The 14,543-nt window shown below is 40.1% G+C and overlaps 1 protein-coding gene across 2 annotated transcripts in view; it reads right to left on the reverse strand.

Annotated features, from left to right (window-relative positions):
• Positions 1-14,543, reverse strand: part of TECPR1 (tectonin beta-propeller repeat containing 1) — a 219,312-nt gene that overhangs the window by 187,955 nt on the left and 16,814 nt on the right. For both annotated transcript variants that reach the window (XM_053694717.1, XM_053694716.1), the window contains exons 3-4: positions 10,157-10,339; positions 646-768 (exon numbers count right to left, since the gene is read on the reverse strand). In XM_053694717.1, the coding sequence (XP_053550692.1) occupies positions 646-768; positions 10,157-10,339 (306 nt within the window). The remainder of the gene's footprint in view (positions 1-645; positions 769-10,156; positions 10,340-14,543) is intronic.

The raw sequence follows: 14,543 nt of genomic DNA on the forward strand, positions 1-14,543 counted from the left end.
GACAGATTACCGAGCCATTGAGAAACTCCAACTTTATAATGAAAGTCAACCTTAGGAGAATGGTTATGTTAAGACTCGGGGAAGGAGTGAGTTTTAGGGGGCAATTTATCAAGCTGAGGCGGACAGGGGCGCACATACGCGCCCCTATCCACCGCAGCTCGCCTCTGGTGGGCTGAATTCCCCTGGCGGAATTCAGCATTCCACACGAGCGCTATTTTGCACTTGCGTGCAATCCCGTCCCCTACTAGTGCACAGCCAATCACGCTGGTCTGATGACCGCTGCTTGTTAAATACGGACTGCAGGTTCTCTTGTGAGAACCTGCAGTCATATGGGGTCGAAAGGCTTGCGAAACCCTTGATAAATTGACCCCTTAGTTTTAGTTCAGGCTATTCCCCACCCCTTTTTTCTTTTTTCTACTGCATTACATTCAGGTAGGAGAAGGTGGAGGGGGAAGGAAGTGACAAAGGAAATGGAAGCGGAGGGGGGGGGGGGTAAAGGGGGAGTATATTCACTTTACCTCCGTCTTATGTTCTGTTTTGCGCATGGTTCTCATGATTAATTTACACTTTTTTCTTTCTTTATTTTTTTGTGGTTTGCTACTTTAAAAAAAAAAAATAGATAACATTTTTTAAGATAAAATTCACCTTTGCCCAGCAGTTCCTCGATTTGTATCTTCTATATCGGATCCACCGTCTGCGGCGCACGCACGAATTCCACTTCTTATCCTTTGTGTATGTTGCTGGGAAATCTATAGCATATGTCCAGCCCTGGAAATATTTTAAACATAAACAATGAAACCTAATAATGTATCATTTATAGTAATAGCAGCCTAGGGTGGAATCTATGGAGGTTGTAATGGAGATTCTGCGAATCACATGAAAAGATAAAAACTCTTAAGTAAAATAAAAATTTAAGGGAAATGGTTGTCAATTTTTAAAAATTAATTATTTGCACGTTTGATGTTATAACAGGCTCATACAAGCCAATGTTGATGTCCTTATAATAATACTGCACTCTACACATATCTACCAGCATTCAACTACTCTAACCGATCAATATAGTTCTAATCATATCTATAGTGTGCATTGATATAAGACTGGGGTTTAGCCATTATACTTTAACGGGAGTATACAGCTCTTGGTATTCCCCATTTCTCTTTGGCAGCAATTTATACGGGCATTAAGATGGATTAAGCTAGTCATTGGCCAGCTGCCATTTTTAAGTTCCGTCAATATTAAGTGACTTACAGTTTACTATTTATTGAGCTCTACTAATCTGATATTATAAGCACTATATCCACAATTGGTTACAACGGTTACAGAATTAAGACAATCCACAATAGGAGATTCTATGATTATCTGCTATACCAATTTACTATGTCTGATCATTGACAGACATACTATAATACATAACTACTAGTTACCTAGGGTTTTTAAAGTGTGCCCAATTTTTAATTTCTACAATTAAAGTTTAATTTTTAATGTGTCATTTCTTTCACAAACATGTCAAGCCACACCAATTAATTCTTTATATGAGGATATGAGTGCTATTCGAATGTACCCTTTTATCACAACCCCTTGGTTGTATAGTTTGCAATTTTTATTTATTGTAAACACTTGTGCATTAAAACATAATTTATGTAAGAACTTACCTGATAAATTCATTTCTTTCATATTAGCAAGAGTCCATGAGCTAGTGACGTATGGGATATACATTCCTACCAGGAGGGGCAAAGTTTCCCAAACCTCAAAATGCCTATAAATACACCCCTCACCACACCCACAAATCAGTTTAACGCATTGCCAAGAAGTGGGGTGATAAGACAAAAGTGCGAAAGCATAAAAAATAAGGAATTGGAATAATTGTGCTTTATACAAAAAAATCATAACCACCACAAAAAGGGTGGGCCTCATGGACTCTTGCTAATATGAAAGAAATGAATTTATCAGGTAAGTTCTTACATAAATTATGTTTTCTTTCATGTAATTAGCAAGAGTCCATGAGCTAGTGACGTATGGGATAATGAATACCCAAGATGTGGATCTTCCACGCAAGAGTCACTAGAGAGGGAGGGATAAAATAAAGACAGCCAATTCCGCTGAAAATAATCCACACCCAAAATAAAGTTTAAATCTTATAATGAAAAAAACTGAAATTATAAACAGAAGAATCAAACTGAAACAGCTGCCTGAAGAACCTTTCTACCAAAAACTGCTTCAGAAGAAGAAAACACATCAAAATGGTAGAATTTAGTAAAAGTATGCAAAGAAGACCAAGTTGCTGCTTTGCAAATCTGATCAACCGAAGCTTCATTCCTAAACGCCCAGGAAGTAGAAACTGACCTAGTAGAATGAGCTGTAATCCTTTGAGGCGGAGTTTTACCCGACTCGACATAAGCATGATGAATTAAAGATTTCAACCAAGACGCCAAAGAAATGGCAGAGGCCTTCTGACCTTTCCTAGAACTGGAAAAGATAACAAATAGACTAGAAGTCTTTCGGAAATTCTTAGTAGCTTCAACATAATATTTCAAAGCTCTAACTACATCCAAAGAATGCAATGATCTCTCCTTAGAATTCTTAGGAATAGGACACAATGAAGGAACCACAATTTCTCTACTAATGTTGTTAGAATTCACAACCTTAGGTAAAAATTTAAAAGAAGTTCGCAACACCGCCTTATCCTGATGAAAAATCAGAAAAGGAGATTCACAAGAAAGAGCAGATAATTCAGAAACTCTTCTAGCAGAAGAGATGGCCAAAAGAAACAAAACTTTCCAAGAAAGTAATTTAATGTCCAGTGAATGCATAGGTTCAAACGGAGGAGCTTGAAGAGCCCCCAGAACCAAATTCAAACTCCAAGGAGGAGAAATTGACTTAATAACAGGTTTTATATGAACCAAAGCTTGTACAAAACAATGAATATCAGGAAGATTAGCAATCTTTCTGTGAAAAAGAACAGAAAGAGCAGAAATTTGTCCTTTCAAGGAACTTGCAGACAAACCTTTATCCAAACCATCCTGAAGAAACTGTAAAATTCTCGGAATTCTAAAAGAATGCCAGGAAAAATGATGAGAAAGACACCAAGAAATGTAAATCTTCCAGACTCGATAATATACCTTCCTAGATACAGATTTACGAGCCTGTAACATAGTATTAATCACAGAGTCAGAGAAACCTCTTTGACTAAGAATCAAGCGTTCAATCTCCATACCTTCAAATTTAAGGATTTGAGATCCTGATGGAAAAAAGGACCTTGCGACAGAAGGTCTGGTCTTAACGGAAGAGTCCACTGTTGGCAAGTGGCCATCTGGACAAGATCCGCATACCAAAACCTGTGAGGCCATGCTGGAGCCACCAGCAGAACAAACGAGCATTCCTTCAGAATCTTGGAAATTACTCTTGGAAGAAGAACTAGAGGCGGAAAGATATAGGCAGGATGATACTTCCAAGGAAGTGACAATGCATCCACTGCTTCCGCCTGAGGATCCCTGGATCTGGACAGATACCTGAGAAGCTTCTTGTTTAGATGAGAAGCCATCAGATCTATTTCTGGAAGTCCCCACATCTGAACAATCTGAAGAAATACCTCTGGGTGAAGAAACCATTCGCCCGGATGTAACGTTTGGCGACTGAGATAATCCGCTTCCCAATTGTCTATACCTGGGATATGAACCGCAGAAATTAGACAGGAGCTGGATTCCGCCCATACCAGTATTCAAGATACTTCTTTCATAGCCAGAGGACTGTGAGTCCCTCCTTGATGATTGATATATGCCACAGTTGTGACATTGTCCGTCTGAAAACAAATGAACGACTCTCTCTTTAGAAGAGGCCATGACTGAAGAGCTCTGAAAATTGCACGGAGTTCCAAAATATTGATTGGTAATCTCACCTCCTGAGATTCCCAAACCCCTTGTGCTGTCAGAGACCCCCAAACAGCTCCCCAACCTGTCAGACTTGCATCTGTTGAAATCACAGTCCAGGTTGGAAGAACAAAAGAAGCCCCCTGAACTAAACGATGGCGATCTGTCCACCACGTCAGAGAGTGTCGTACAATCGGTTTTAAAGATATCAATTGGGATATCTTTGTATAATCCCTGCACCACTGGTTCAGCATACAAAGCTGAAGAGGTCGCATGTGAAAACGAGCAAAGGGGATCGCGTCCGATGCAGCAGTCATAAGACCTAGAATTTCCATGCATAAGGCTACCGAAGGGAATGATTGAGACTTAAGGTTTCGACAAGCTGAAACCAATTTTAGACGTCTCTTGTCTGTCAGAGACAGAGTCATGGACACTGAATCTATCTGGAAACCTAAAAAGGTTACCCTTGTCTGAGGAATCAATTAACTTTTCGGTAAATTGATCCTCCAACCATGATCTCGAAGAAACAATACAAGTCGATTTGTATGAGATTCTGCTAAATGAGAAGACTGAGCAAGTACCAAGATATCGTCCAAATAAGGAAATACCACAATATCCTGTTCTCTGATTACAGACAGAAGGGAACCGAGAACCTTTGTAAAAATCCTTGGAGTTGTTGCTAGGCCAAACGGCAGAGCCACAAACTGGTAATGCTTGTCTAGGAAAGAGAATCTCAGAAACTGATAGTGATCTGGATGAATCGGAATATGCAGATATGCATCCTGTAAATCTATTGTGGACATATAATGCCCTTGCTGAACATAAGGCAGAATAGTCCTTATAGTTACCATTTTGAATGTTGGTATCCTTACATAATGATTCAATATTTTTAAATCCAGAACTGGTCTGAAGGAATTCTCCTTCTTTGGTACAATGAAGAGATTTGAGTAAAACCCCAGCCCCTGTTCCAGAACTGGAACTGGCATAATTACTCCAGCCAACTCTAGATCTGAAACACATTTCAGAAATGCTTGAGCCTTCACTGGATTTACTGGGACACGGGAAAGAAAAAATCTTCTTGCAGGAGGCCTTATCTTGAAGCCTATTCTGTACCCGTCTGAAACAATGTTCTGAATCCAAATATTGTGAATTGAATTGATCCAAATTTCTTTGAAAAATCGTAATCTGCCCCCTACCAGCTGGGCTGGAATGAGGGCCGCACCTTCATATGGACTTGGGAGCTGGCTTTGGCTTTCTAAAAGGCTTGGATTTATTCCAGACTGGAGATGGTTTCCAAACTGATACCGCTCCTGTAGGGGAAGGATCAGGCTTTTGTTCCTTATTGTGACGAAAGGAACGAAAACGATTATTAGACCTAAATTTACCTTTAGATTTTTTATCCTGTGGTAAAAAAGTTCCTTTTCCTCCAGTAACAGTTGAAATAATAGAATCCAACTGTGAACCAAATAATTTATTACCCTGGAAAGAAAGGGAAAGCAAAGTTGACTTAGAAGACATATCAGCATTCCAAGTTTTAAGCCATAAAGCTCTTCTAGCTAAAATAGCTAGAGACATATACCTGACATCAACCCTAATGATATCAAAGATGGCATCACAAATAAAATTATTAGCATGTTGAAGAAGAATAACAATGCTATGAGAATTATGATCTGTTACTTGTTGCGCTAAAGCTTCTAACCAAAAAGTTGAAGCTGCAGCAACATCCGCTAAAGATATAGCAGGTCTAAGAAGATTACCTAAACATAAGTAAGCTTTTCTTAGAAAGGATTCAATTTTCCTATCTAAAGGATCCTTAAAGGAAGTACTATCTGCCGTAGGAATAGTAGTACGCTTAGCAAGAGTAGAGATAGCCCCATCAACCTTAGGGATTTTGTCCCAAAACTCTAATCTGTCAGATGGCACAGGATATAATTGCTTAAAACGTTGAGAAGGAGTAAATAAATTACCCAAATTATTCCATTCCCTGGAGATTACTTCTGAAATAGCATCAGGGACAGGAAAAACTTCTGGAATAACTACAGGAGGTTTAAAAACCTCATTTAAACGTTTAGATTTAGTATCAAGAGGACCAGAATCCTCTATTTCTAATGCAATTAAGACTTCTTTAAGTAAAGAACGAATAAATTCCATTTGAACAAATATGAAGATTTATCAGCATCAACCTCTGAAACAGAATCCTCTGAACCAGAGGAGTCATTATCAGAATCAGAATGATGATGTTCATTTAAAAATTCATCTGAAAAATGAGAAGTTTTAAAAGACCTTTTATGTTTACTAGAAGGAGGAATAACAGACATAGCCTTCTTAATGGATTTAGAAACAAAATCTCTTATGTTAACAGGAACACTCTGAGTATTAGATGTTGATGGAACAACAACAGGTAATGTAACATTACTAAAGGAAATATTATCTGCATTAACAAGTTTGTCATGACATTCATTACAAACAACAGCTGGAGGAACAGATACCACAAGTTTACAGCAAATACACTTAACTTTGGTAGATCCAGCATCAGGCAGCGATTTTCCAGAAGTATCTTCTGATTCAGGGTCAATCTGGGACATCTTGCAATATGTAATAGAAAAAACAACATATAAAGCAAAATTGATCAAATTCCTTAAATGACAGTTTCAGGAATGGGAAAAAATGCCAGTGAACAAGCTTCTAGCAACCAGAAGCAATAAACAATGAGACTTAAATAATGTGGAGACAAAAATGACGCCCATATTTTTTAGCGCCAAAAAAGACGCCCACATTATTTGGCGCCTAAATGCTTTTGGCGCCAAAAATGACGCCACATCCGGTAATGCCGACACTTTTGGCGCAAAAAAAACGTCAAAAATGAAGCAACTTCCGGTGACAAGTATGACGCCGGAAATAACATAGAAAAAATTTTTGCGCCAAAAAAGTCTGCGCCAAGAATGACGCAATAAAATGAAGCATTTTCAGCCCCCGCGAGCCTAACAGCCCACAGGGAAAAAAGTCAAATTTTAAGGTAAGAAAAAAATTGATTATTCAAATGCATTATCCCAAATAATGAAACTGACTGTCTGAAATAAGGAATATTGAACATCCTGAATCAAGGCAAATAAATGTTTAAACACAAATATTTAGAACTTTATATAAAAGTGCCCAACCATAGCTTAGAGTGTCACAAAAATAAGACTTACTTACCCCAGGACACTCATCTACATGTAGTAGAAAGCCAAACCAGTACTGAAACGAGAATCAGTAGAGGTAATGGTATATATAAGAGTATATTGTCGATCTGAAAAGGGAGGTAAGAGATGAATCTCTACGACCGATAACAGAGAACCTATGAAATAGACCCCATAGAAGGAGATCATTAAATTCAAATAGGCAATACTCTCTTCACATCCCTCTGACATTCACTGCCCGCTGAGAGGAAAACCGGGCTCCAACCTGCTGCGGAGCGCATATCAACGTAGAATCTAGCACAAACTTACTTCACCACCTCCACAGGAGGCAAAGTTTGTAAAACTGATTTGTGGGTGTGGTGAGGGGTGTATTTATAGGCATTTTGAGGTTTGGGAAACTTTGCCCCTCCTGGTAGGAATGTATATCCCATACGTCACTAGCTCATGGACTCTTGCTAATTACATGAAAGAAATGTTAATTGTTTAAAAAACACCATAAATGTTCTTTATTGCTCATTTTAATGCATAGCATAGAACAGGTGTGCCTGAAAGGTAGATTATGCCCTTGGCACTGCCGCCCCTGACAACTGCCAGGGCCAGCACTCTGATTGGTCCTGGTGGGAGCATGTAACCAAGGCAGCACTTAGCAGGGCAGCACATGGGAAGATTATGGTGCACAGAAAAAAATGGTTTTGAACAAATTGTTTGTTAAGAAAGGAAATTATTTAATTTTGACCAACAATGGGGTTGTTAATAGAAATTCATCTGCTATTTCCTATGTGGAATGCATAGAGGTCAGTAGAGGGCAACAGCTTAAACTTAAATAAAGTTAAAGTAGCAGTTAATGCTACTGCTACAAAACAGCAGCAGCATTTTTTTTAATGGGTTCAGGACTGGCCAAGAAAAAAAAAGTGAAGTTTACATACTTATTGGCTGACACAGGAATCAATCAGCTGATAACAAGATTGGTAAATTACATGTGAAACTCAAAAAATTAGAATATCGTGCAAAAGTTCATTTATTTCACTAATGCAACTTAAAAGGTAAAACTAATATATGAGATAGACTCATTACATGCAAAGCAAGATAGTTCAAGCCGTGATTTGTCATAATTGAGATGATTATGGCTTACAGCTCATGAAAACCCCAAATCCACAATCTCAGAAAATTAGAATATTGTGAAAAGGTGCAATATTCTAGGCTCAAAGTGTCCCACTCTAATCAGCTAATTAAGCCATAACACCTGCAAAGGGTTCCTGAGCCTTTAAATGGTCTCTCAGTCTGGTTCAGTAGGAATCACAATCATGGGAAAGACTGCAGACCTGACAGTTGTGCAGAAAACCATAATTGACACCCTCTATAAGGAAGTGTGTAAGAAAAAGGTGCACAAGCCGCAGGGATGACCGCAGCCTGGAGAGCATTGTCACGAAAAGACCATTCAAAAGTGTTGGGGATTTTCACAAGGAGTGGACTGAGGCTGGACTCAGTGCATCAAGAGCCACCACACACAGACGGATCCTGGACATGGGCTTCAAATGTCGTATTCCTCTTGTCAAGCCACTCCTGAACAACGTCAGAAGCGTCTTACCTGGGCTAAAGAAAAACAGACCTGGTCTGTTGCTCAGTGGTCCAAAGTCCTCTTTTCTGATGAGAGCAAATTTTGCATCTCATTTCGAAACCAAGGACCCAGAGTATGGAGGAAGAATGGAGAGGCACACCTGCAAGATGCTTGAAGTTCAGTGTGAAGTTTCCACAGTCTGTGTTGATTTGGGTACCATGTCATCTGCTGGTGTTGGTCCACTGTGCTTCATTAAGTCCAGGGTCAACGCAGCCATCTACCAGGAGATTTTGGAGCACTTCATGCTTCCTTCTGCAGACGAGCTCTATGGGGATGCTGACTTTATTTTCCAGCAGGACTTGGCACCTGCCCACACTACCAAAAGCACCAAAACCTTGTTCAATGACCGTGGGATTACTGTGCTTGATTGGCCAGCAAACTCGCCTGACCTGAACCCCATAGAGAATCTATGGGGCATTGCCAAGAGAAAGATGAGAGACATGAAACCGAACAATGCAGAAGAGCTGAAGGCCGCTATTGAAGCATCCTGGTCTTCCATAACACCTCAGCAGTGCCACAGGCTGATAGCTTCCATGCCGCGCCGCATTGAGGCAGTAATTGCTGCAAAAAGGACCCAAACCAAGTACTGAGTACATACAGTATGCATGCTTATACTTTTCAGAGGTCCGATATTGTTCTATGTACAATCCTTGTTTTATTAATTGCATGTAATATTCTAATTTTCTGAGATTGTGGATCTGGGGTTTTCATGAGCTGTAAGCCATAATCGTCACAATTATGACAAATCACGGCTTGAACTATCTTGCTTTGCATGTAATGAGTCTATCTCATATATTTGTTTCACCTTTTAAGTTGCATTAGTGAAATAAATGAACTTTTGCACAATATTCTAATTTTTCGAGTTTCACCTGTATTATTGAATAATGTAAATTCAAACTTTTGAAGCCTTTCTCACCTTTACACCAATGGTTTTAATGGGATAGAAAGATCAAAATGGAAATGTGCATTGATGCTTTTAAATATAAGCATTTTTGCAATATACTCCATTAGCATAACTGCTTCTAGTAAAAGTTAATACTGTTTCAGCAGCATACACACATATGCTACATATGACTAGAGCATCAGAATTTAAATACCATGCCTGCTCAGAGAGATGATGGAGGTAGGTATTTCATCAGTGAAGATGTTATTAGTATCATACATACAAGACACTGCTGACTCTCCTATGGTTTTTAATGCTGGTGCACGGGTCGCTTGCAGCATATGTGCGTACGCCACTTAACAACAGCAAAAACTTTTACTAAAAGCATTTTCGTTAATAAAAGGTGTATTGCTAAAATCCTTCTGTTTAAAATGTAAATGCACCCATACACAGCCCACTTTTGACTCAGGACATTTGCTGTAATAATCTATTTCTAAATCATAAAAAAAATAACAATTGATTGTGGTTTGTGTGGATTATTCTATGATATAAGTGATAACTATGCAATCAGATTGGATTGTCTAGTGCCTTCACAAATTGTGACCCTTACCCCTTTCTCGGTGGGTTCTCCTCCTATATTTTCATCCACGTACCAGTCCGACTCCCATTCCCAGTGCTGGGACGGAAGCGTAAAGCTTTCCAACTCTTGATGTTTTAAGCCAGTAACATCACTCCACTGCCAGCGGTCACTGGGCATAAGCCTCTCACAAAATCCATATACCGGATTCCAGCGCTAGAGAACAGGATAACAAACAGTATAGTAAAAGAACAGATTTATTAGCCAAAAACAAATTGGTCGTTGAGTGATTAGAAGGTGCCTTAGCAGTTGTTTTATCATTTAAGGTTTCAGGTACTGCAAATGTGCCAAATTGTAAGGGGAGACAAAAATCACAAATTTATTTAATGTATAATAAACAGTTTGTACTATCTATATCCAAAACAGTTTTTGTTGTGCTTTTATGTCACAAAAGTTTGGGCATCTGTGACCAAATGAAATGTTGTGCTTATTTTCTAAGTGAAAAGAATTTTGAAAGTAATTTTTTATTGAAATTTAACAGTTATAAAAATGAAGATTCGGCATTCTTGCAAATTGGGCTTTATCATCCTATAATATAAAAAGCCAAGTGTGTTTGTCCGAAGCTGTCATGAGCAGTAGAGACAGCACAAGGACAAACACACTTGGCCTTAGAGTCTAACTGATCTGCTGCGGCACAGTGACGGTGGGCGTGGCCGGACATGAATGGGTGTGGCGGGGGTGTGAGCGGATGGGGCCGATGGTGAGCGGGGGCGTGGTCGGGTGTGACGGGGCGGGTCCAGTCGCAGTTGTGCGCGCACGAGAGATAGAGGGGAAGGAGATAGAAAGAGAGGGGAGAGAGCAAAAGAGATGGGAAAGAGCTAAAGAGAGGGTAAGAGAGAGCAAAAGAGAGGGCAAAGCAAAATAGAGGGAAGAGAGAGGGGGAGAGAGAGAGCAAGAGAGGGGGAGAGAGAAAATAAAAGGGGGGGAAGAGAGAGAGCAAAAGAAGAGAGGGGGGAAGAGAGAGCAATAGAGAGGGGGAGAGAGAGCAAAAGAGGAGGGGAGAGAGGGTGGGAGAGAGCAAAAGAGAAGGATGGAGAGAGCAAAAGAGAGGGGAGAGAGAGCACAAAAGAGAGGGTGAGAGAGAGAGCGCAAAAGAGAGGGGGGGAGAGAGAGCGCAAAAGAGAGGGGGTAGAGAGAGAGCGCAAAAGAGAGGGGGAGAGAGCGCAAAAGAGAGGGGAGAGAGAGAGCGCAAAAGAGAGGGGGGAGAGAGAGCGCAAAAGAGAAGGGGGAGAGGGAGCGCAAAAGAGAGGGGGGAGAGGGAGCGCAAAAGAGAGGGGAGAGAGAGAGCGCAAAAGAGAGGGGAGAGAGAGAGCGCAAAAGAGAGGGGAGAGAGAGAGCGCAAAAGAGAGGGGAGAGAGAGAGCGCAAAAGAGAGGGGGAGAGAGAGAGCGCAAAAGAGAGGGGGGAGAGAGAGAGCGCAAAAGAGAGGGGGAGAGAGCGCAAAAGAGAGGGGAGAGAGAGAGCGCAAAAGAGAGGGGGAGAGAGCGCAAAAGAGAGGGGGGGGGAGAGAGCGCAAAAGAGAGGGGAGAGAGCGCAAAAGAAAGGGGAGAGAGAGAGCGCAAAAGAGAGGGGGAGAGAGAGAGCGCAAAAGAGAGGGGGAGAGAGAGAGCCCAAAAGAGAGGGGGAGAGAGAGAGAGAGAGAGAGAGAGAGAGTGCAAAAGAGAGGGGGAGAGAGAGAGCACAAAAGAGAGGGGGAAAGAGAGAGCGCAAAAGAGAGGGGGAGAGAGAGTGCAAAAGAGAGGGGGGAGATATATATATATATATATATATATATATATATATATATATATATAGTATATAAAATATTTTATAAAGCTTAAAAATATATCATAAGGTGTTTGAATGGAAAGGGCTATATTGTGTGAGTGTGTACATATATATTTATATACATATATACATACAAACACACACACATTCATGCATATACACACTTCAGAGCCCATTCCACTCACATACCTTTAAACATGAAAACATATTTGTATTCAATTTTATTATTTAAGGGCAGTCTATTTTTTAAAGTAAGGTCTATCTATCCCTGTCCCTATCCCTATGCCTCTATCCCTATGCCTCTATCCCTATCCCTCTGTCCCTGTCCCTATCCCTCGGCCCCTATCCCTCTGTCGCTATCCCTCTGTCGCTATCCCTCTGTCCCTATCCCTCTGTCCCTATCCCTCTGTCCCTGTCCCTCTGTCCCTGTCCCTCTGTCCATATCCCTCTATCTCTGTCCCTCTGTCCCTATCCCTCTCTCCCTATCCTTCTGTCTCTCTGTCCCTATCATTCTGTCTCTGTCCTTCTGTCCCTGTTCCTATCCCTCTGTCCCTATACATCTGTCCCTATCCCTCCGTCCCTGATCCTCCCTCAAACAGCTCTCTAGCCCTCCCCCCCTCTATTGCCGCCATCTTTGCCAGTACCTATCAACCCCATTTTTTTTCTATTATTTTTTTAATTTTATTTTTTTCTGTAGTGTAGTGGAGCCACCCTCCCACCCCCAGCGATCTCCATTTATCCCTCCACCCATTTACACTGCCCGCCGGCACCAGCAGAAGATCGTTACAGACGGTGACACACACAATGTCACCGTCTGTAACAATCAGGCATCTGGCCTCATATGGAGGCGGAGCATCAATCACGTTCCGGCTCCATATGCGGCAGATGCCTGAAGCTTCAGGATCTCCAGTTCTCGGCTTTTATGTTACAGCTGAGAGCTGGAGCTCCTGAACCTGTCTCACGCTGCAGGCTGCGCGCACAACTGACAACGGCGACAGACATGTTACAAACGCGATTATGTTATAGATAATGTGTTTTACTGAGTATTTACTGTAAATATTTCACATTCCAATAGTATTCACATAGGGAAAATGTTCTTTGTAGTTGTAATTAGATATTCCTATACATTTCTTTATATTGGAAAGTTGTTTAAAATTGCTGCGCTATCCTTCTCCCTCCTCTTCAGTTTCTCCCCCCCCCCCTTTTTTTTATTTTCTCTCCTCAATTCATTAATTAAATCGACCCATGGAAATATGTCTCCCTCTCCTTTAAGGAATAATTATGATGATGGGAACTAATTAAGCGTAGACAGAACAAGATCATTATTGTTTTGCTTTTGTCGATATCTATGATATGAAAGTTATTAATTAATTTATTTATTTTTTCCTGACATATATATTGTTTTTTTGTATTTAGAGGTTTAATTATTTTAGTGATTGTTTTATGTTTTATTATTATTTTGGCACGGTTGTGAAAATTAATAAAAATTATGTTAAAAAAAAAATTGCTGCTCTATCTGAATAATAAAAGTTGAATTTTGACTTGAGTGTCCCTTTAAACTTCTCATAATTCACATAAAGAATACAATTTTAAGACACTTTCCAATTTACTTATATTATGAAATTGTACACAGTATTTTTATAGGCATACTTTCTGAGGCACCAGCTCCTACTGAGCATGTGTAAGAGTTCACAGTGTATATGAGTCTGTGATTGGCTGATGGCTGGAGCATTGGGGGCTGGAAAATTGAAGTCAATTTTGCAATTTGTCAGAAAAAAATCTACTATTCATTTAAAATTCAGAATAAGTGTCATTACATTGTCTTTGTATTGTGCACATGCTGATAATGCAATTCTAATGTGTTACATGGTCAATTAAACTTCTAACAGGGGGACAGCAAGTGGGTCAGGAAGGTCCTGTGCTTCGTCACATCTCTTGATGTTTTGTATGTGCTTTATAAGGAATGTTCCAGGCGCCCCTGTAATATTCTCTCTCCTTGTAGCTCTGACCATCTAACTACATGACCGCCCCTCTTGATAATTAGCACTACCAGTGTTCCATGAGCCATAAAGTGCAAACCTATCCCTTCACCCGTTTAGTTTAAGAGGTCAGTACTCTCGCCTGTTTTGAGTTTTAACCCCAATAACTGCTCCAAAATACAAACTTTTTGATTAATATTTTTTAAAAATATTTTTTTTTTTAATTACCATTTTTCTCTGCCAAAACCTCACAAAAGTTTGTTTTTGCTTTCTAATATGCAAATGATAGTCTATTTAAAACAACAAATATTACCTTTCTGATGTGCTGTTTACACTTGGTCCAAGATGTCCCATTATACAGAAAAAAATATTCTGAACATCTACCTTACAGATGATAGACAGAAACTAATCGATCTAAATTATGAAGCCTTAATGGCCAATGTCAACAGAGATACCTCTCTTTGGCTACACAAGCAGATATCATGGCTTGGCAGAATTGGGGTAACTAAAATGACCATTCTTCCTAAAATACTTTATCTGTTCCAGACCCTCCCCATACCACTCCCAGAAACGTATATCTCTAGATTGCAGAAAGTGCTGACCTCATATATCTGG

Source organism: Bombina bombina, chromosome 11, assembly GCF_027579735.1.
Source record: "Bombina bombina isolate aBomBom1 chromosome 11, aBomBom1.pri, whole genome shotgun sequence".
Classification (NCBI taxonomy): Eukaryota; Metazoa; Chordata; class Amphibia; order Anura; family Bombinatoridae; genus Bombina; species Bombina bombina.